The 21,255-nt window shown below is 37.7% G+C and overlaps 2 protein-coding genes across 4 annotated transcripts in view; one reads left to right on the top strand and one right to left on the bottom strand.

The window, feature by feature from the left end:
• The window catches only part of SMAD4 (SMAD family member 4), a 51,061-nt gene extending 32,553 nt beyond the window's left edge, over positions 1 to 18,508 (bottom strand). For all 3 annotated transcript variants that reach the window (XR_014018183.1, XM_081262591.1, XM_081262592.1), the window contains exons 1-4: positions 18,383 to 18,508; positions 5,834 to 6,211; positions 3,787 to 3,961; positions 3,292 to 3,321 (exon numbers count right to left, since the gene is read on the bottom strand). Coding sequence is in view for 2 of the 3 variants with exons in the window: in XM_081262591.1 (XP_081118717.1) it covers positions 3,292 to 3,321; positions 3,787 to 3,961; positions 5,834 to 6,082 (454 nt within the window). In the remaining variant the exon portion in view is untranslated. The remainder of the gene's footprint in view (positions 1 to 3,291; positions 3,322 to 3,786; positions 3,962 to 5,833; positions 6,212 to 18,382) is intronic.
• On the top strand, positions 13,244 to 19,945 carry LOC308631666 (uncharacterized protein; the record flags this gene model as incomplete). The annotated part of the gene is made up of 4 exons (XM_081263034.1): positions 13,244 to 13,348; positions 18,162 to 18,817; positions 19,307 to 19,418; positions 19,518 to 19,945. The coding sequence occupies 4 exons, from the start codon at positions 13,244 to 13,246 to the stop codon at positions 19,581 to 19,583; spliced, it is 939 nt and encodes a 312-aa protein (XP_081119160.1). The 3' UTR covers positions 19,584 to 19,945.
• Positions 19,946 to 21,255: the final 1,310 nt, after the last annotated feature.

Raw genomic sequence — 21,255 nt, 5'->3', positions numbered from 1 at the left:
CAACCTCTTAAAAAGCATTTTAATGTATCAAAAGGAAGATGTTGGTATTTTTAAGACCCATTAATTCCACTCCAAAGTTTCTCTTTAGAAAAGTCTATGGAAATAAAAAGATAATCAAAATGATGCTTAACACATCATCATGCATCAGCAAAAAATTGGACATAACCACTCATAATTAATGTTGGCAAAAGTATAAAAATAAGACAAAGAAAAAATGTGGCATAAAATGGCTATTGTCCACATTTAGTCAGCCTTTTATTATACCCTTCGACAAAGTTCTGCAATTTTCTTCATACAGATCCTAACATCTCTATTTAAATTCTTGGACACTTTAGCATTTTTCTTGTTATCATGATTGAGATCTTTTTGCTGATCCCCATATAAGGACAACATTACTGTTTGGAGGCTATAACCAGTCAACTGGCTACTCACTGCTCATTTTTCAGTTGACCCTGAAATGGCTTAATGGGCAATCATAACATCCCCTTAGATAGTTAGGTCTTAAAAAAATCTTCTTGCCTTACTATGGTGGCTCAACTCTCCTAAGTGTAAGTTTGGAACTTCTACAGATCTATGGATTTTTTAAATCAAATAACCTAAAATATATATATCGTAGGTAAAATGATAGTATCAACGAGGATAGATGTATCTGCGATATATTTTTGCCAAGAGAAAAAAAAGAAAGTTTCAAATCATTATTGTATGCTGTGGTCATATACATGTTTTAAAAATCATACACTATAAGTAAAAAATCAAGGTCCAGAACAGTGAGTACAGTATGCTTTTTGTGTAAGAAAGGAGGGAAATAATACATGTATTTTTTGCATAAAGAAATCCTAGAAGGAAACACCAGAAACTAATAAAAGTGATTACCTGAGGTAGGGGGGAATGGGGGCAGGGGTGGGAGCACTTCTTTTCACTGTATACCTTTTTATAGTATTTTGATTTATGGACCATGTATTGCCTATTCAAAAAAATAAAATTAAAAAAAACATATAGTATATATTTTTTAAAGTCCAGAAAAACAGACACCAAACTGTTAAGTATTTCTCTTATGGGCTAGCAGTCAATAAGTTCATTAATTGAAAAAAATATTTATTGAGCACCTATGTTCCAGGTACTATTCTAGCACTAAGGATATAGCCATAAACAAAACAAATATCCCTTACTTTATAGAGCTAACAATCTTTTGTAATATTTTTCTGTTTTTTAAATATCTAATAGCAAGCACATATTACTCCACCTCCTCCTTTCTAATACTGGGCCACATCCTTGACCTCTCCAGGCACCAGTCTCTTCTTCTAGTAAAGTGTTAGATAATCCCATCTATAATGTGGGAGCACTGAGAGAATGATAACACAATATTCACAAATTATTTTGCTCAGTACCTGATAAACGAGTACTCAATATTTGCTATTATTATTATTCAATCATATTTTTAGAATATTTGTACATATAAAGTGACTACAAAATGTTCTATGAGGGGTAAAGAATGTACTCTCTGTAGATGACAGAGAGGCTGAAGCCAGTGGACTTGCCCTAGGTCTTCGATCTTTATCTTTAGCAGGCAGGTCACAATAATGTCTGATGTTACTATCAACTCTGTTACTTACTATTTCTTTTTTCAACCAGACTATGAACTGGAGAAAACATGGTTTATTTATCTTAGTGTTCCTGGAACCTAACAAGTGCCAGGCAATACATGCTCATTAAATATTTATAAAATGAATACACAGGTCAATATGGTCATGGAAAACTTCATGAAAGAGATGAGACAGGCTAGAAACAAGTACCACATGACCCCCAAATCACAAGTGAAAGAACTGTTCCATTTTCTCAACTTTTAGTTACCTGGCCATGTATTATTTCTTTATCCAAAACTAGAATGAACTGTGAGAAATATCTTTTTCTGAGAAATACCATTTTCTGAGGAAATAAGCCACAAGACAGCCTTCACATACCACTAGAGGGCTCCACAAGGCTGAATAAACCTTAGAGTCACTAAAAAAAAGGCATCAATCCACACAACCCCACCAATAGCAAGCAACTCAGAACATTAATATTAGGACAGAGAAAGCTTCAAAATTTGAACCCCCTCACAACCACACCCACTGAGATATTCTAAAGTTTTCACTGCAGTCTTCTAATTCCTCACATGCACTGAGCTAAATGCTTTAGTTCTCCAAAAACACTGATGGGAGAATGGTGAAGATCTGATAGATGTTCACTTTCAAAGAAGAGAACTGACATGATAACACCTATGTGGCAAAAAGGCAGGGCATTGAGCAATCTTAAAGCAACCATTGCCAGACCAAGCCACACAGCTCCCTTTACCAACCCATACTTCTCAGAAATCTGTATAACAGTTAACAATGGCAGACCACAGGACACTGTACAGTCTTCCTCTATTATTAATGACATGAAAGAAAAGTAAAGAATTAAAAACAAGTAGGCTTACATGCTCTTCCCAAACTTTAATGTCACATGATATTTCTGAGCTATCATTAGATTTTACAACAAAAGAGGTTCCAAGTGACTAAAATGCCTCCATAATAGCATACCTTCTAAAATGAAGGTGGCTCTTATAAGATTTTATTTCATTAACAAGTTCTAAGTAACAGAGCTAAAGATATATCCATATGTATCAACACACTTAAAATACAAAAACACACTCCAACTGGATTTTTTTTTTCTCACCTTGAGGGAATTTTTCTTTCTTAATACAGGATTAGATCATCTGTGATTAGCATATACTTTCAAATAACCTTGTTTTAGTTACAAGTGAAATATAAAACAAGATATTTCAAGATACATAACATATTTGAAATATAACAAGATTGAAAAAAACTCTAACATGTAGTTTTAAATCATTCTCCACATTTGATCACTCATGAAAGTTATATTGAAATACAGAAAAACTAAGATACTGGTATTTTTAAAGGATATGTTTCACATAACTTCCAATAATCACATATTATAGGTATACTTACACCCATTTAAACTGGCTCTACAAATTTTCTAACAAAATAGAGCCAGTTTTATCAAATTCAAAAAATATTAAATTGATGTATTAATGTTTTGGTGCCACTTCAAATTCAAAGAGCCAATAGCCAATTTAAATCCAGTTTTAAACACTGATACATACAGAAAAAAATCTACATTTCCAAAGTAGTTCCTTTTTTTCTTGTTAATATTACTGACACCTATACAAACTACTTCATATGAATCCAAAAAAAAAGAGCAGACAGGCAAAAAGAAAACAAAGAAAGTTACAAGAAACAGATTACCTACCATTACTCTGCAGTGTTAATCCTGAGAGATCTTTATTTTTTAAAGGGAAAAAAAATGAAACATTAATCATTATCATGAAGATATGTTCCATTATAGAATGTAAATTTAAGTCAGAGATTACAAACCTTCATAAACATTTCAATTCAGGAAGTTTCATAAGTGACATCTAATAATATATAAACTATTTGAAAGTTCAAAATTAAATACTTATATTTCATTAAAAATATTTGATTCTTGGGGCTGGGGTTGTGGCTCAGCGGTAGAGCGCTCGCCTAGGACATTCGAGGGCCTGGGTTCAATCCTCAACACCACATAAAAATAAATAAAGTCCAACTACAACTAAACTAATAAATAAATATTTTTTAAAATATATTTGATTCTTTAACCTTAAAGTTCTTGGTAACTCCTAAATACTTAATTTAAATTAGAAGAACTAAAACCCTTTTGGGGTCTTTTCCCTTTATGCACTTAAGGATAGAAGTAAAGTCTACTTACCAATTCCAGGTGATACAACTCGTTCATAGTGATATGGATTCACACAAACACTATCACATTTTAAGTCAAATGCATACTGACAATATTTAACATGCTTTAATTCATTTTTGTGAAGATCAGGCCACCTCCACAGACGGGCATAGATTACATGAGGAAATCCTTTCCGACCAGCCACCTGGGGAAAATAAACAATCATTTATTAAGCATTGGTTATATATTAAGAATCAGCTGTATGCCCCAGGTTATACAAGGAACTTTACAGATGTTTTCATTTAATTTTCAAAATCCAACAAAGTCAGCATTATAACACTGTAAAATATACATTTGGTTTTGTTCCATTTCCTGGCAGACAATTCCTAAAATCTTAGAATCTTTAAAGTGATGGGTTTCATATGCTAATGAGTTGGCTGAAGACTGGAAGACTAGGTAGCTGCAGGATGGGGGCTGTTTATTGGAAAGACTAAGGCAGCCTAAGAGGGTTGGAATTCAGCCCCATTCCCCAACCTCTGAGAGGAGAAAAGAGCTATAAATAGAGTTGATCACCAATAGACCAATGATTTTAATCAATCATACCTTAGTAATGGAGCCTCCATTTAAAACAAAAAAAAGAACAGGGTTGGAAAAGCTGAACATGTGGAGGTTCCTGAAAGGTGGTGGGCCTGGAGAGGGCTTAGAAGCTTACCTCACCTTATGCATCACATCCTTCACAACAAACCAGTAAATGTGTTTCCCCAAGTTCTGTGAGCCACTCAAAGCAAATTAATCAAACCCCAGGAAGGGGATAGGAACCTGATTTATAGCTGGTGGGTAAGAAGCACAAGTAAAACAACGTGAGGTTTGTGATAGCATCTAAAGCCGGGAGAGAAGGGTGGCAAGTCTTGGTAACTGAATCCTCAACCTGTGGGTCTGCCACTATCTCCAGATAAGAGAATGTAAGAATTAAACTGAATTAAAGGAAACCCAGCTGATGTCCCCTGCAGAATTAATTGCTTGTTTGCTTACTGGTGTGAAGAAACCTTTACACAATTTTGGGTCACAGAAGTGATTAAGTATTGTGAGCAGAGAACAAGAAAATCTGAGTTTGAGCAGTTTTTTCCCCTATATTCAGAATATCATAACCCTCATTTCATAAAAGAGAAAACCACAGCTTAAAATAACTCCGTCATGGTCACACATCAGTTAGAATTTAATCCTACATATAATTATATTCAGATTTTTAAAATGCAAAAAAAGTATGCTGGGTGCAATGGCACATGCCTGAAATCCAAACAATTTGGGAAGCTGAGACAGGAGAATAACAAGTTTCAGGCCAGCCTTGGCAGCTTAGCAAGACCCTGTCCCAAAATAAAAAAATGAAAAGGGCTAGAGATGTAGCTCACTGGTAGAGCACCTCTGGGTTCAATACCCAGTACCCCAATAATAAAATGAAATACAATAGTACAAAATTTGTTATTGAAACTATGACCAAAATCTACAAATAAAATTTTTAAATCTAACAATAAGATTTCTGTAAATATCTTAAAATATATATTATATAGTTCCATATGAAAACTGTCCAATGAAATAATGTGGTACCACTAAAACATGATACGAGATCTCTAAATGGTAAAAAGATAATGTATAATTCAGATTTTAAATATGTATACAATACCAAAAATGGTTATAAGAATGAATATCAGAGTGCTGAAGGCAGTTCTCTCAGAGTATGCGACTTCCTCTGCCTTCTATTTGTATATTCCAAATTGAACTATTTTTGTTTGTTTGTTTTGTGGTACTGAGGATTACACCCAGGGCCTTGTGCATGCGAGGCAAGCATTCTACCAACTGAGCTATATCCCCAGCCCTTCACTGAACTATTTTTGAGTAAGATTAATTAAAAACTTTTTAAATATACCCTTCATACATTCCCATAATGCATGCATACTGGTATAGAATGTGAAGTATCTAAAGAAATGGACCTCACATTAAATATCCTAAGTAACTCTAAGAGGAAACAAGAAAGTTTTTAATCCACCACCACAGAAGACAGAAAAACTCTAAGACTAACCTGAAGTCTTCCATCCAATGTTCTCTGTATTGTAACACATTTACTAGGATGAGCTCCATTTGTAGTTATAGCTGTTATTAAAGAATCCAACTCATCTTTCTTCTCCTTCAGCTTCTTTACCAAACTTTCAATTGCTCTTTTTGCAAATGTTTCACTTTCTCCACCTTGTCTATGGCACATCAAACTATGTACAATGCTCAGGCAGGCATCATTACTTGTTGGTGTATTTGTAATAGACATATTGTCCATTTGTTCAAGTTTTTCTTTTAAATCAAATCTCTCTCCAATATCTGGAGCAATTTTGATCTTTTGGAGGCAGTGAAAAACAATGGCTAACGTTGCAAGGAAAATTGTTAGACATCTGGTGTTTAGGATAACCTGAAAAAATAAATAGAGAGATATGAGAACACATCTCAAAGGTAGATTCAGTTATCTGGGAAAAGACAAAACTGCTGTAGTTAAGTCAAAGACAATGCACATAATTAAAAACTGATGCTAAGAGTTTTAAACAGCTTAATTAAAATGTTGCTGCTTTTTTATTTTATTTTATTTTATTTAGTTATTGATAGATCTTTATTTTATTTATTTATATGTGGTGCTGAGAATTGAACCCAGTGCCTCACCATGCTAGGCAAGCGCTCTACCAACTACAGTCCCAGCCCCAATGTTGCTGCTTTTGACATTCCAAAATATTAAAGTTAGGCCTTCTCCTTAGTATAAAGTCATGCTTAATCAAGTCTTATCACACATACTAGTCAGTTGTAAAATCTTTTTTATGGGGGGGAGGGAGTACTGAGAATCAAACTCAGGTCTTCAGAACCTGCTAGATACATGCTCTTTCACTGAACTACACCCCCAACCCCCTAAAGTAAAATTGTGACTTATTTATGTCTCCTTTCTATTCTGTCACTGTTAGTTTTAAGTCTTCTTAGAATTTTTATTATCACTTGGTATTTAATACTTGCTTCCCTCTAATCTTACTTCTTTTAATAAATGCCTGCCTCTTCAACTCATAAGAAGCAACTTTTCATGTATTTGAATACTTTTATTTTTTAAAGAGAGAGTGAGGGGGGGGAGAGAGAGAGAGAGAGAGAGAATTTTTAATATTTATTTTTTAGTTCTAGGCGGACACAACATCTTTGTTGGTATGTGGTGCTGAGGATTGAACCCGGGCCGCACGCATGCCAGGCGAGCGCGCTACCGCTTGAGCCACATCCCCAGCCCCGTATTTGAATACTTATCACTTAACCATATTCAACAAATAAATTTTGAAGGCACTCTTGCCAGTTAATCAAAGATTACTTGCATGGGGGGTTTTGGAGTCAGAGATCTGGATTAGAATCCCAGCTTTCACACTGAGAGCAGTCAGTCAGATGAAGCAACTTAAACTCTCTTAACTGGAGTATACAAAGCTCCAAGGAGGAAAAAAAAAAAATCTATGTAAAGTGTACGGCACATAGTGCTCAGCAGAAAGTACCTATTGCTTATTTAATAAGCAATAATTTAATTGTCTTAAAAGATTATCCTGAAACACAGTATGTTTTCTTCTTATTAAAACTTGTCAAAGAAAATGTGGGATGGGAATGACAGAAGTAAACCACTGATCCAGACAACTCAAAGGCATATTGGAGCCAGGCAAATCATATAAATGAACAAAATGTGCCAGGTGTAAAGAAAAAGTATTGACCCAGCAGCTTGGGAGGCTCAGACAGGAGAATTGCGAGTTCAAAGCCAGCCTCAGCAACTGTGAGACACTAAGCAACACAGTGAGACCCTATCTCTAAATAAATTACAAAAAATAGGGCTGGGGATATGGCTCAGTGGTCAAGTGCCCCTGAATTCAATCCCTGGTACCAAAAAACAAAAAAAAGTATTGAGGATTACAAGGGTATGCCAATTGTGACACATTAGTATTTAATACTGTTAGCCCACAGCTGCTAGATCTTCAACTGAAAGAGAAACCAAAAAAAAAAAAAAAAAAATTGCCCATAGGTATATGAAATCTCACTTTCAGGCAATAGTAATTTATCACAGGGAAAAGGAGGAGGAGGAAGCACAAGGAAACTGCCATGAATGCCAAACAAAATACAATTTCAACTCAAATCTGACCCAACAGAATGACCAGTTTGAAATGTGAAAGACAAACTCACTAGAATTTTATTTCTAGATCGCAGTCTAGTGAACAGGGACTGTACTTGTCTTCACCACTATATGCCCAATTCCTAGGACAAGTAAGTGCTCTATGTTGTCAAATGATTCCATTTCTGTATGTGCTTTCAAATGCTTGCTCATGCTTTTGGGCACTGACAAGTTACTGGTGAATGAACCCAGGGCCTCCCACATGCTAGCTAGGCAAACCATCTACTACTGATCTACCCTTTTTATTTTGAAACAAGATCTTTATTAGTTGCCCAGGCTGGCTTCAAAATCGTGATTCCCCTGCCTCAGCCTTCCAAGTAGCTGGAAAGTATGTACCACCACACCGCACTCAGCCAGCTATTTCTTTTGCCTAAAATATCTAGTCCCATTTTATCCACTCAATAAAATCCTAGCCATCCTTCAAAGTGCAGCTTGTTTAAATTTCTCCAAGTTTTTCCTTACATGTTGTCTCCTTTCCTCTCAATCCCCCAAAATTACTTGCTTCCCCAGTATGTTCATTATGTATGTGTTTCTTGCTGTGTAATTTAATCCTCAACTTTAAATACACCCTATTACAGTTTAACATGTATTTTTTGATTATATCCTACAAATCTAGAAGCTCAAGAAAACATTCTCTCATCTTAGAAATTCCTAGCCACAGGTATAGTTCCTGCCTGACATATACAAGGCAAGTGTTTGTAAATTGACTACATCATTTTTATTCTGTGGTATTTTCTGAAAATAATTTTTGAATATTTAAAATATTATTTTTTGTATTCATATTATATCCCAAAACATTTGTACCAATTTATAACACAATTAAAGTGTTTCAGTATAAACACTTCACCATCAAATGTCACCATCTCTAAAATTTATCCTATTTGGGGGCTTAATGATATTGCAAAGGTGTGCTTTAATTACAAGTTTCTTTCAAGACTAATGAAAATGACATTGTTTTCTTAAATACAGATGTCTCCACATGTGACTTCATTATAGTTCTGGTGCTTGAAACATATTTTAAAACTTCTTTTTTTTTTTAAGAGAGAGAGAATTTTAATATTTATTTTTTAGTTTTTGGAGGACACAACATCTTTGTATGTGGTGCTGAGGATCGAACCCGGGCCGCACGCATGCCAGGCGAGCACGCTACCACTTGAGCCACATCCCCAGCCCTAAAACTTCTTTATATAGAAAAATAATACCAGCAGGGATGTGAGGATGTATCCCTCCATTATAGCTCTGAATTATGGTAGACATAAACACAATACTGTTATAAACAAAATTATATGTTCCAATTAAAGCTGTAGCACCATGAATAGATGTCTTATCTCTCAATTGTCATTATATCCTCTATAAAATGGGAACAAAATCTGCCCTGCCCACTTTACAAGACTTAATATTGTAATCAAATACAATATAAAAGCAATCTTGAAACCATAAATTGACCAACTCAACAAACACTGTATCTATCATGTGCAAAACACCACAAAAATAGGCAAACAAAACCAGAGAGTGGTACTTAACTGTATCAGACCATATCCCATTTTTGTAACAAATTATTTATACCACCTCAGTAGCTCTCTTGTGGTAGCCCATAATCCCAGAGCTCAGGAGGCTGAGGCAGGAGGATGACAAGTTCAAAGCCAGCCTCAGCAAAAGCAAAGTGCTAAGCAACTCAGTGAGACCCTGTCATTAAATAAAATACAAAACAGGGCTACAGATGTGGCTCAGTGGTCTAGTGCCCCTGAGTTCAATCCCTGGTACCTTTCCCCATCCCCCCAAAAAATGAGAAATTCTAACTTACACCTATTTTTAAAAATCTAGCAATGTCCTGATTGTAAGTTCAAGGATGAAAAGATCAATATACAATAAAAATGTATATTTCAATATGCAGGCATATCAACTAACTTACAATGTATACTAAAGAAATTAGAGACTGGTGATGTAACTCCGTGGTAGGGTACATGATTAGCATGCCCAAAGCCCTGGATTCAATCCCCAGCACCAAAAAAGAAAAAAGAAAGCAGGAAGTTTAAATGCTTGCATTTAAATACAGAATCATAAATATGACAGCTACAAATTCAGACCTTCTAAGATATATTTATCTTATATATATAATGATGTGTTGGTGACCCAGACTGTCCCAAACAGTGAACTTCTGATAAAGTTCCAAAGAAAAGAATTTTAATTAAGAAACTGAGTTAAAGGGCTGGGGATATAGCTCTGTTGGTAGAGTGCTTGCCTTGCATGCACAGGCCCTGGGTTCAATCCCCAGCACCATGAAAAATAAAAAAAGGAAATGAATTAAGAAAATTTAATTCCTAGAAAATTGGGTATATATTAAGACAGAATTGAGTTCTAGACTAATTTCCTCCTACACATATTTCTGGGACATTTTAAAGGCTTGTGGGATGCAAGATAATTCTTCACTGTCTCCCCCAGACCCCAGCCATGAAGCTCCTCTCACAAATGACCACAATGCCCCTTCAGGACAAATTACAACTCCATTAAAAATTACTGATCCTGGCTGTGCATGATGGCTCACACCTGTAATCCCAGTAACTCAGAAGATTACAGGTTCAAGGACAGCCTCAGCAACTCAGCAAGATCCTGTCTCAAATTTTTAAAAAATAAATTTAAAAAAAATTTTAAAGGAAATGTGGATGTAGCTCAGTAGTTAAGCGCCCCCGAGTTCAATCCCAAGTACTAAAAAAGAAAAAAAAGAATTACTGATGCTGGTCAGCATGGATGTATGCATATAGTCCCAGGGACTCAAGAGGCTGAGGATGGACAATCATTCCTGGAGCCCAGAAGTTAAGGCCAGTATGAACAACACAATGAGATTCCTTTTTTTTTTTTTTAGAAAGGCAGGCTACCGATATTGGGGATGGGGGTATCAATGGTAGAATGTGTCCTTTGAATAACAAAGAACTTGTGTTCAATCTTCACACCCAAAGGAAAGAAAACCTTATCTAGAATATCTAAACATATTATCACCAAAAAAAAAAAAAAAAAAGCTAAAAGAGATGTATAATTCAAGTGATTTGCAACTATAAATGAGAAAGCATGAAAGGGTTATAGGTAATCTAAGTCTTGTCATAATATCAGGATAGAGCAGGCTTTATTAGTTACAACCAACCCCCAATTCATCAATAGCAAAAGAGAAAAAAAAATCATCAATAGCTTAAAACAAAGATTTTATTTTCTGCTTATGCTATTTGTTCATCACAGATCACCTGGTGGCACTGTTCACTGTCATCTCTTTTAGGGATTACACTGATAGAGGCTCCAACTCTACATATGTCCTTAAATAGGAGGGAAGGAATAAGACAGCTCATACACTATCTTTTAAAGACTATTAGTTATGCTCAAATTTGACTGGTTAGTCAAATGGCCATGCCAGTAATTCTCAACTAGGGGCAACTCAGTCACTCAAGGGACATCTGGCAGTACCTGTAGACACTCTGAGAATCACAATTGGAAGGGAGAGGTGAGAGGCAAGAGTACTACTAGGCACCTAATGGGGAATAACCAAGAGAGCAGGCACCCCCGGCTCCCCACCAAAAAAAAAAAAAAAAAAAAAAAAAAATTATCCAGCCTAAAGTTGGGAGCCCAAAGTCAATAGTGCCAAGATAAGAAACTTGGGGCCATGACTAATTTCAAGTGGGAGGGTTGGTGAGGGAGACAAAGAAGTGCAATTCTAACACGTGCCAGAAGAAAGCCATCAGAATATTGGTCAAAGAGTACTAATGACTACCATATGTGAATAAGAATTTGCCACGCTAAAGGAAAATCACAGAGAAAAAAGCATAGAGGAAAAAGAGTCAAATATTTTGTCAAGAGTAGGTTCATGTTAGGAAAGAGGATGAATAACAGCATCAGATTTATAGAAGAAAGGAAACAAGTGACTACATGGAAAATAGCTTTGGAAAAAGAATCAGAAAAACAAGAGACAATGATGAAAAAAGTAATAAAGGCCTAGATCAAGGGCATGAGCAGTGGAACAAAGTGATACACTTATACGTAGAACAGACTGGATTCTTTAACAAATTGACTATGAGGTGAAAATGGGAGATTTTCAAAAGACAACCCATTTCCTAGATAGGCTAAATAAATGATAATGAAAAGATAAATTTTAAAGAAGGTATATAACAAAATCAGTTTTAGATATGCTGACTTTGAAGAGCTTAGTAGAGAAGTTAGGCCTAATTGAAAGCCACTGACAAAGATGAGACAGAAAATAAAGACAAAATCATGATAAGGATTAATAAAGTCAAGACAGCAAAAGAGAGAAGTTTGTTCTTTTATCTTCCTATCATTTGTTCTTCCTCTCACTGTGGTATTAATTGTAAACTGTCAATTGTTGACCACAGGTATAAAAGCTAATTCATGGACTATGAAGCTGGATAATCAAACTCATTATGACACTCAATAAAATTAAACAGGCAGAGTACAGGCCTGAGAGGCTCTCATGAAAATTCCTAAGTTTTAGTTAATGAATGATGACATCTCTCAAATGTTAGTCTCCTCTTGAATTCACTGTATTATTTATGTCAAACTTTATTTTCTAGAAATCATAAGGATTTTAATCAGTAATTAAGAAACCATGTAATATGGGAATATTTGAGAAAAGTGCTTAAAAGAGTTTTTAAGGAGGGGGAAAAAGGCTGCCTGGTGAAATATCACTAGGATAAAATTTTAAGCATAGGCTTTACAAGCAGAGGAAAAAAAAAAGCACAAGTTACAGTGTAGATTCTAGACAAGTGAGATTCACCAAATGGAGGGCAGGCAAGAACCTCCAAGGGCACAAAAAATTAATAATACAAGCAAAGCAATCAAAAGAATGTTTCTGTGGTAACTTTTTTTTTTCTTTTTTTTTGGTGGTGCTGGGGGTTGAATCCAGGGCCTTGTGCATGTGAGGCAAGCACTCTACCAGCTGAGCTATATGCCCTGTGGTAACTTTTAAGATAAACTACAAGGGACAAATTGAGAGGTATGCGTTTCCTTACCCAAGAGTCTTAGATCTAAATGTCACTATACAAGCTTACTTTAAGTAACCTTATTTAAAAATTATCACTTTACCTTATTTAAAAATTAATAAATTAGAAGTTGCTAAAAGTTCTAAAGCTAGTGTCTATTTTTGTCTGCCAGCATAATTTCCTCTTTTGTAACAAAAGTCTAATTTTCCAAGAGTCTCCCCATCTGGCCGGGTGGGACAATTCCCAATCTGACTCTCCAGAGCCAACCCTTGATGGCACAGTTGTCCTAGAGATGGAAAAGAACTCCAAGTCAGATGACACAGCTCAAGAACTTCTGATGGAACTACAGAAGGGGATGGAAGAAGACCTCTTTATACAGAACTTGAAACTGGGAGTAGTTAGTCTGGGAACTACCTGAGATTTAAAACTACAGAGAGGAAAACAAAGCCATCAGACAAGTCTTGATATTAATTCAGACTCTGGATCTAGCAGTCTGAAATTAGCTCTATTTCCAGGCCAAGCAAATGTCCCCTTTTTACTTAAGTTTGACTGCTACATGTTTCCTAATACACAATAACTAAACAAAAAAATTTGAATCACTAACATTCCTAATCAGTAATTTAGTTGACAACACAGAAGTACTATCTTTTTTTTTAAAGAAGTTACTTTAAAACAGCACCTGTCAAACTCTAGTCTAGGTTCCCTTTGTTTACATTCATAATTATTAAGGATCCAAATTAGTTATTGTTTATGTAAATTATACTGCTATTTATCATATTACAAATTAAAACAAAATTTTAGGTATTGATTTTATAGTCTACTTAAAATAATAAACCCATTATATGTTAATACAAATAAATTTTATGAAAAATCATTTCCAAAACAAATAAAAAACTAGTAATAAGAGTGACACTGTTTTACATCTTTCAAATTTCTTGTGTCTAGCATAAGAGAAGACAGCTGGATTCTCCTGTCTGCTTCAGCATTCAATCCGCTGTGATAGCATTTTGGTTAAAGTATATAAAGAAAATGTGCCTCACACAGATATGTAATTGGAAACAACAGTAGTATATTAATAGTTTTACAAGGCACTTATCTGGTCTACAGACTTCACTTCTACAAATTACCAAAAAGACAGTGAAACATATTACAATATCATGAATATATACAACTAATTTAAATGATGACAAAGAAATCGTGTCGTTTTTCTTTACAATTGGTCAGTCACTTCATTTCAACATCGATATACAAATAATTATTCCATCAACTAATTTTAGCAAGGGATATCTATGGCACAGATGCATTTAGTGTGGTTATGTTCAATGATTCATTGCTTAGTTTAGCTCATTAAGCACTACTGTCATCCTTTCAGTCAAAAGACTCAATTGTTACATCACCCAGCCACCTATTGTTATAAAATGCTTTAAAATTCACTAGCAAATATCACTGCTAAATATCCTTAATTCAATTTAAAATTTTAAAATACATTTTTACTTGAAAGAGACCTGAATTGGCCAGGCAGGATGGCACACACCTGTAATGTCAGCAGCTTGGGAGGCCAAGGCAGGAGGACCCCAAATTCAAAGTCAGTCTCAGCAACTCAGCAAGGCCCTAACAACTTAGCAGGAGCTTTCTCAAAAATAACCAAGTTCAACCAAATCAAAATTTCTAAGAGATGAATTTAGATACCAGTGTTTTGTAAAGCTCTCCAAAAATATCTCAAAGTGCAGCCAAGATTGAAAGCCACTGCCCTAAGCCTTGGGGTTTAAAAAAGGGGGGGGGGGCTGGGGATGTGGCTCAAGTGGCAGTGCGCTCGCCTGGCATGCGTGCGGCCCGGGTTCGATCCTCAGCACCACATACCAACAAAGATGTTGTGTCCGCCGAGAACTAAAAAATAAATATTAAAAATTCTCTCTCTCTCTCTCTCTCTCTCCCTCTTTAAATAAAAGGGGGGGGGGGCTGGGGCTATAGCTCCGTGGTAGAGCACTTGCATAGCATCATGAGGACATGGGTTCAATCTCTAACATTGGGTTATAACCAACTTTAAATTGATTAAGATATAATAGACCATCTTAACCAGTTACCTGTCTAACCTATAATTTGTTGCACCAAGTTACCAAGCTGCACCAAGACTTAAATTATACGACTCTGACCACCTACCATCTTAGTTTTACATATGAAAGCCTACCCTAATTTTAACTTTTGTGTTTAAAATAAAATTTCCTAGATGCCAATTACACCATGTAATAATATCAAGGTGACACAACCTAAAATATCTTGTTCCTGAGAAACTGGAATTCAGTCATCATCAAATTACACATCTTTAAAATAAGAAAAAAAATATGCAAAAATTCTAAATCTAATTATCATGTTTGCGTTATCATGATACACACAATATCATACTCAAAGTAGCTCAAATAAACTATCTATACATATCTGTTGGGCAAAAAGCCTAAAAATTGGTAATTTAACAAAATTGTACAAAATGCTGCACTATCCTGGCCTAGCTCCTTTACCTTTCATTAGCATAGAAAACAAATCAATAAAACCATTTTTGTCCAACTAGTTTATACATGATAAGGGTCACTTCAGTCACCATTCCTCATCATTTTAAGAAAAACAAAACTCTACCTAACAACACAATCTTCTAAGGAAAAAAGAAACCCAAATATGTACAACAAGTACTGAAATGGCCACTACAACATGCTTAAAGAGCCAGATGTATTGCCAGAGGCCTATAATCCCCACAACTCAGGAGGCTGAAGCAGGAGGACCACAACTTCAAGGCCAGCCTCAGCAATTTAGCAAACACTTTCTCAAAATAAAACTAAACAGGTAATGAAGCTCAGTGGTAAAGTACCCCTAGGTTCAATCTCCAATACAAAAAAAAAAAAAAAAAGTCTAAAATCACTACATTAAAAATGGGGGGGGGGCATGAACAAAATAAAAGTGAAAAATAGATAGTTTAAACAACAGAAAAATAACATTTGTTCTCATCAAATTAGGCAAAATATTTTGGCAAAACTAAATATGCCTTTTAAATACAATGAACCCTGAAAATTCTGTAGAGTTAACAGCCCAACTACAGGGCCCAGAAATTCAGTTCAATTAGAATAATGTCTAACAATGTCACTAACACTGGCTCAATGGGGGGATGGGGGGATGGGAGGATGGGGGGATGGGGGGTTTTCAAATGGAAAAGCTGGAGTGTGGCTGAGGTGCATAAATTAGTTTAATGTCTACTACTTACTTTTTTTTTGGGGGGGGGGAGTGCAGGGGGAGTCTGAAGGGAAATGCAGAAAAAGAAATTACACAGAGAAACACCTCAACTAAAATGTAGCTTCAGTGAAGCACTGACTTCCAAAAAGACTTGATGCATTTTAGTGTAACCAGAATTGCTTTAAGTAGCAAAGGCAACATAAAAGGTCAATGGTCCATATAAAACTTATTGCAAAATATTTCAAGGTGACTTTCTCAGCACAAATTTTCATTAATTCTAAAACAGATTTGCAGTTGTTTCTAACCTCAGGATTTACATTGAGGGTACTTAGGTAAACAGAGAAGTAGACTGCAAAATTTTTTAGAAAGATGTAATGCCTCTTTAAAGCAAACTCAACCCAAAAACCTTGAAAGCAAAAAAAAAAAAAAAAAAAAAAAGGCCACTTTATTAATAGATTCACAAAATGTTACATCAATTTTTTCTAGAAAGGCTTTTAGTTTTAATTCCAGTAACTTAAACCTACATAATTCATCACCACCTAATGCTACAACAAATCATAAATTCTTGATCTTCTGCCTCTACTACATTTGTTCTGTAACAAACACATTCAAGGAAACAAAATCATAACAGCATTATGAAAGAAACAGTAAGTAGAAAAGTAGAAACCACATTTTTAAAATGTTAATTACAATTTGTAGCATCATGTACTAATCGTATCAGAACTTTCCATAGGGGGCTGGGGATGTGGCTCAAGCGGTAGCGCGCTCGCTTGGCGTGCGTGCGGCCGGGTTCAATCCTCAGCACCACATACCAACAAAGATGTTGTGTCCGCCGATAACTAAAAAAAATAAATAAATATTAAAAATTCTCTCTCTCTCTCTCCCCTCTCTCACTCTCTCTTTAAAAAAAAAAAAAGAACTTTCCATAAAGTCCTTACAGGTGGGCAAAAAAGAAAAAGGTACACTTTAGAACTTCATACACTACATATCAACTGAAATATATAGTCTTAGTACTGCATGGCAAAGACAATTAGTGAAATTTACAACAAAAATAATTCAAAAGCAGTGTTCAACTTCCAATTACTTTATGAAATTATGCATTCCTGCATTTTTCAATTATAACTACATCGTTTCTGCCAGAAAAAAGTACTGAACCTACTTCTTAAAACAAGGAATAATCAAGCTGCTACTGAGACCAAAAGGATGCTAAATCTGACAAATGCCAAAGGTTGTTAAAAATTAGCCAAGACTACAAGCATGTAGAATTCAGGATGCTTAAAATGATTCCTTTCTTATCTTATTATAGTTATTGTCGCTTTTTTAAAAAACCTGTCAATTCCACCTTAAACTATGGTCAAAAACTAAAGGCACTAAGAAACTGATTTCAAAATGAATTAAAACTAAATGTCTTTAAAAAAAAAAAGTTTTCTAGGTGGGGTGGGTGGGTGGATGGGTAATCAATCTACGACAGGGCTTTTGAAGCCTCTCTACACCTGCAAAGGAACCTTTCAACTTAACTATACACACTCCTATCTTTGAAATCTAGCCTGAGAAATCCTAACAGCCAACGCCCTCCATCCTACACCACTTTTACACTCTGTACATGTGGTCCTAACAATAAGATAAACTGCGTCATTTATTAGAAGACACGTTTTACTAGAGACGGGAGGAGGTTCGGTTAAGGTGCTAAGAATGTTTCCTGCAAGCCGCCATCACCCACAATACCCAAAAAGTAAACAAATCAAAGCTAGAAATGTAAACTGGAATGACACAACCAGAAAGAGAAAGTAAGGGACAAAGAGAAAACAAAAATCTGCTTGAGAAAAAGAAAATTTAAAAGATAAACCATTTACTACTTTCATTTAGACCTGGGGCAACAAACACTCCAACTGACCTAAAGTGCTGCGCCTGGGCGACAGCGAAACTACTCAAGAACAACAAAGAGGAGCTGCGGCTGCTGCAGGAGTCCCCGTACGAGTGCAAATAGATAGTCCGACAAACTGCGAGCGGAGTTCGGGGCCGCAGGACCCACCTCGAAACCCGAGGGACTAGAGGCGCCGCGATCCACCTCGGTGGCAGCGCTCGCGCTCCCGGTGGACCCACCGGGCCCGCGCGCTCCCCGCCGCCGCCCGGAGCCCGCCCCGGGGCGGGGAAGCCGCGGGCGGGGCGCGCGGGCCCGGCGGGGGAAGGGGAGGGGACATGGCGCGGTTACCTGGGCTCGGGCGCTGGCGAGGAGAGTTCACTCTCCCGCCGCTGCTCGTCAGCGGACGTGCCGCGCCCGTCGCTTCCCCCGGCGGCCCGGAGTGCTCCTCGACCCCCGCCCCGAGGCGTCCGGAGCAGGCCGCCCTCCTCGGCGCCGCGCCGCTGCCCGCGCGGGCCGGGCCGCCGCGAGCTCCCGAGCCGCCCCGCGGCGGGGGGCCTCTCTGTCGTGGGGCGCCCGACTCCCCTCACTCGCTCCTGCCCCTGGGAGGCAGCGAAGCCGAACCGAGGGTGGGAAGACCCTCCTGAGGAGAGCGGGCGGGCGTGGACGCGGGCTCAGTCACCCGAGCCGCTCCGTTACCGCAGCGGCGACGACGATCAAGGCCGTGTTGTTGCTGCCAACTTGTCGAGAAGACACTGAGCATGCGCGCGCGGAGACCACATCCGGGTAATTTCAGGGTTTGGCCCTTTTCCCCTGCAGCTCTCCTTTCTCCCGGCTGCCCCCGCCTCCCGCCCCGAGAGAGGGGAGAGTTGCTCTGCGCAGGCGCCCGCGGGACGGCGCCTGTCCGCGAGCTGTTGCGAGTCCGGTTCAGGACCCGCCCTGGCCGAGCGCGCTGCGCTGTTTGGGTGGACTGAGAGGCAGCTCTAGGGGTTGGTCATCAGAGCGTGGCATCTCTTTGCAAAAGAGTACCCAAGCCGCTCGAGAGATCTCGGCGTCCAGTAAGTTGCTTATGGTGAGCGGTCAGCACGGCCTCTTGGGGTTTGGTTTTGTTTCGAAGACCTGCGAGGACTTAAGAGACGTTAACAGCCAAGCACTAACTCGGGGTAGTCGTAGCGGTTTATTTTGGGAAGAAATTGGCGACCGTCTGTATCTTCCATCCCTTTCCCTTTCCACCAGCCCCAAATCACGAATTCCAACGGTATATAAAATCGACAGGTGCCCAGGACAGTGTCAAGGAATTACACGTTCAGAAACCTTGCCAGGTGTCACGAAATGTAAATGGTTGTTGGGAGCGACCTGGGGGACCTCTACACTTCCTATTAATCAGGTTGCTGTTGGGTGGGGAAGGCCATAAACTCTACTTTTGATCTTACACTTCTCTGTATTGGCAATTTCATAAGATGAATGCATTTCTTTTGTATTTCAGGATTGGGGGTGTCGCTCAGTGGTAGAGCGCTTGCCTAGCATGCTCAAGGGCCTGAGATCATCCTAAGCAACGCAAAAAATAGTAATAATAAATATTTTAAAAGTTCCAGAAAACACGAGAATTATATGGGGGTGGGAGGATATTTGTTTCTTTTGTTTTCACCTGGCAATAAATAATTCTGTCGGGGTCCCTCCAAGATTAATTTAGACAGTTCTAAGTCATTTCTTAGATTGTGTTGCCCAGAAACAACTACATACACACACACTGCCGCATTCTGTCCTCTCCATCACAGCCTGAATTCTTTTCCCTTTTTTACCAGAAAACCATATAATCTTCAAACTAGTGTTCCCTCTAAGGGAATTCATTTCCGGATCGTCCACTATCATGTGTACTATTTTCTAAAATTGCTCAACTTGAGAAGGCAGCTGCGGACACTGCATCTTTCAAAACTGTCCTCACACCTTAGCAAAGAAAATCAAAATTCTCACCAATTACTAAAGTGACCCAAGACTGTAAAACCTCCAGGGAAATCCAAAGGAACATTTCAAAAATTGGTGTCTGTGCTGAGAAAGCAAATCACCTTAGTGAATGGGCATTAAATTATTTTGCAAGTCCAATGTTTCCAATTCTTTGCTGTCAACAAAATTGAAGGAAGATCTGTCAGCTGACAGATCATTAAAAATGATTTGGTAAGACATCAGTATGTGATTCCTTAGTATTATACTTCAGAAGAGTTTTTAAAATTGGATAACATTGCTATCACTGAAAGTCTTCTGTTCCATCTGTATTATCTACTGCCATATAACAATATTACCATGAATAGAAGAGTTTGAAAGAACACATTTATTGTCCCATAATTTCTGTGGAGTCCAGGCAAGGCTCAGGTAGGCCCTCTGAAAAGTAAGGCTCTACTGGGGGAAAAAATCTGTTCCGAAGCTCATGTAGTTGTTGACAGCATTTAGTTCTTTGCAGGTTGCAAGTTTGAGGGCCTCAGTTCCTTGACAGCTGTCACTTGGAGGCCCCTTCAGTTCCTTGCTATGTTGTCCTCTCTGTAGGGAAGCTCACAATATAGCAGTTTGCTTCTTCAGAATCAGTAAACCGGATAGTCTGATCAGGACACTGGTTACTTGTTTAAAAAAAAAAAAAAAAAATTTAAGGGACAGTATCTCCAGGCCAGCCCTGACTCAAGAAGTTCTGCCTCAACCCTGAACTGGGACTATAAACAGGTGTCACTAAGCCTGGGTTGGTTACAGTCTTTTGTAACATAATCATGTACACATAAGCACACAAGGCCCAAAGCAAATCATGGGTCTCATCTACACTCAAGGGGACAGGACCACACAAGGGTATGAACATTAAAAGTAGGGATCATATGGGTCTATGTTAAAATCTGTCTACCACATCATCTATTTATTTATGCAAATGATATTTCCTAGAAGTTCAGCCTCTTCTCCAGCAGTGTACTGTGTTTCAGGTTCCCTTTACCTTTTTACTTAAGGGAACCTGGATTTTCCCCTGAGATGGCTGCTGCCCCTTCCACTGCTTATATAGTGGCAACTGTGTTTTCAGCCATTGAAATGTTTTCAACCATTAGCTAAGCCTCTTAGCCAATGCCTAGAGGTCAGGTAAGTCTCTGCTCCTCAACAATCTTGTTATGCAAGACCTCTACCAGTGCCCTCCCTCATTCCCCTTCCTTTTTTCACCATCTGCTGCTTTCAGTTACTAGATGCCACTTCTG

The sequence above is a fragment of the Spermophilus citellus genome, assembly GCF_964194105.1.
Source record: "Spermophilus citellus genome assembly, chromosome: 12".
Classification (NCBI taxonomy): domain Eukaryota; kingdom Metazoa; phylum Chordata; class Mammalia; order Rodentia; family Sciuridae; genus Spermophilus; species Spermophilus citellus.
The sequence above is the reverse complement of the archived record's forward strand: the minus strand, read 5'-3'. Positions and strand labels throughout refer to the sequence as shown.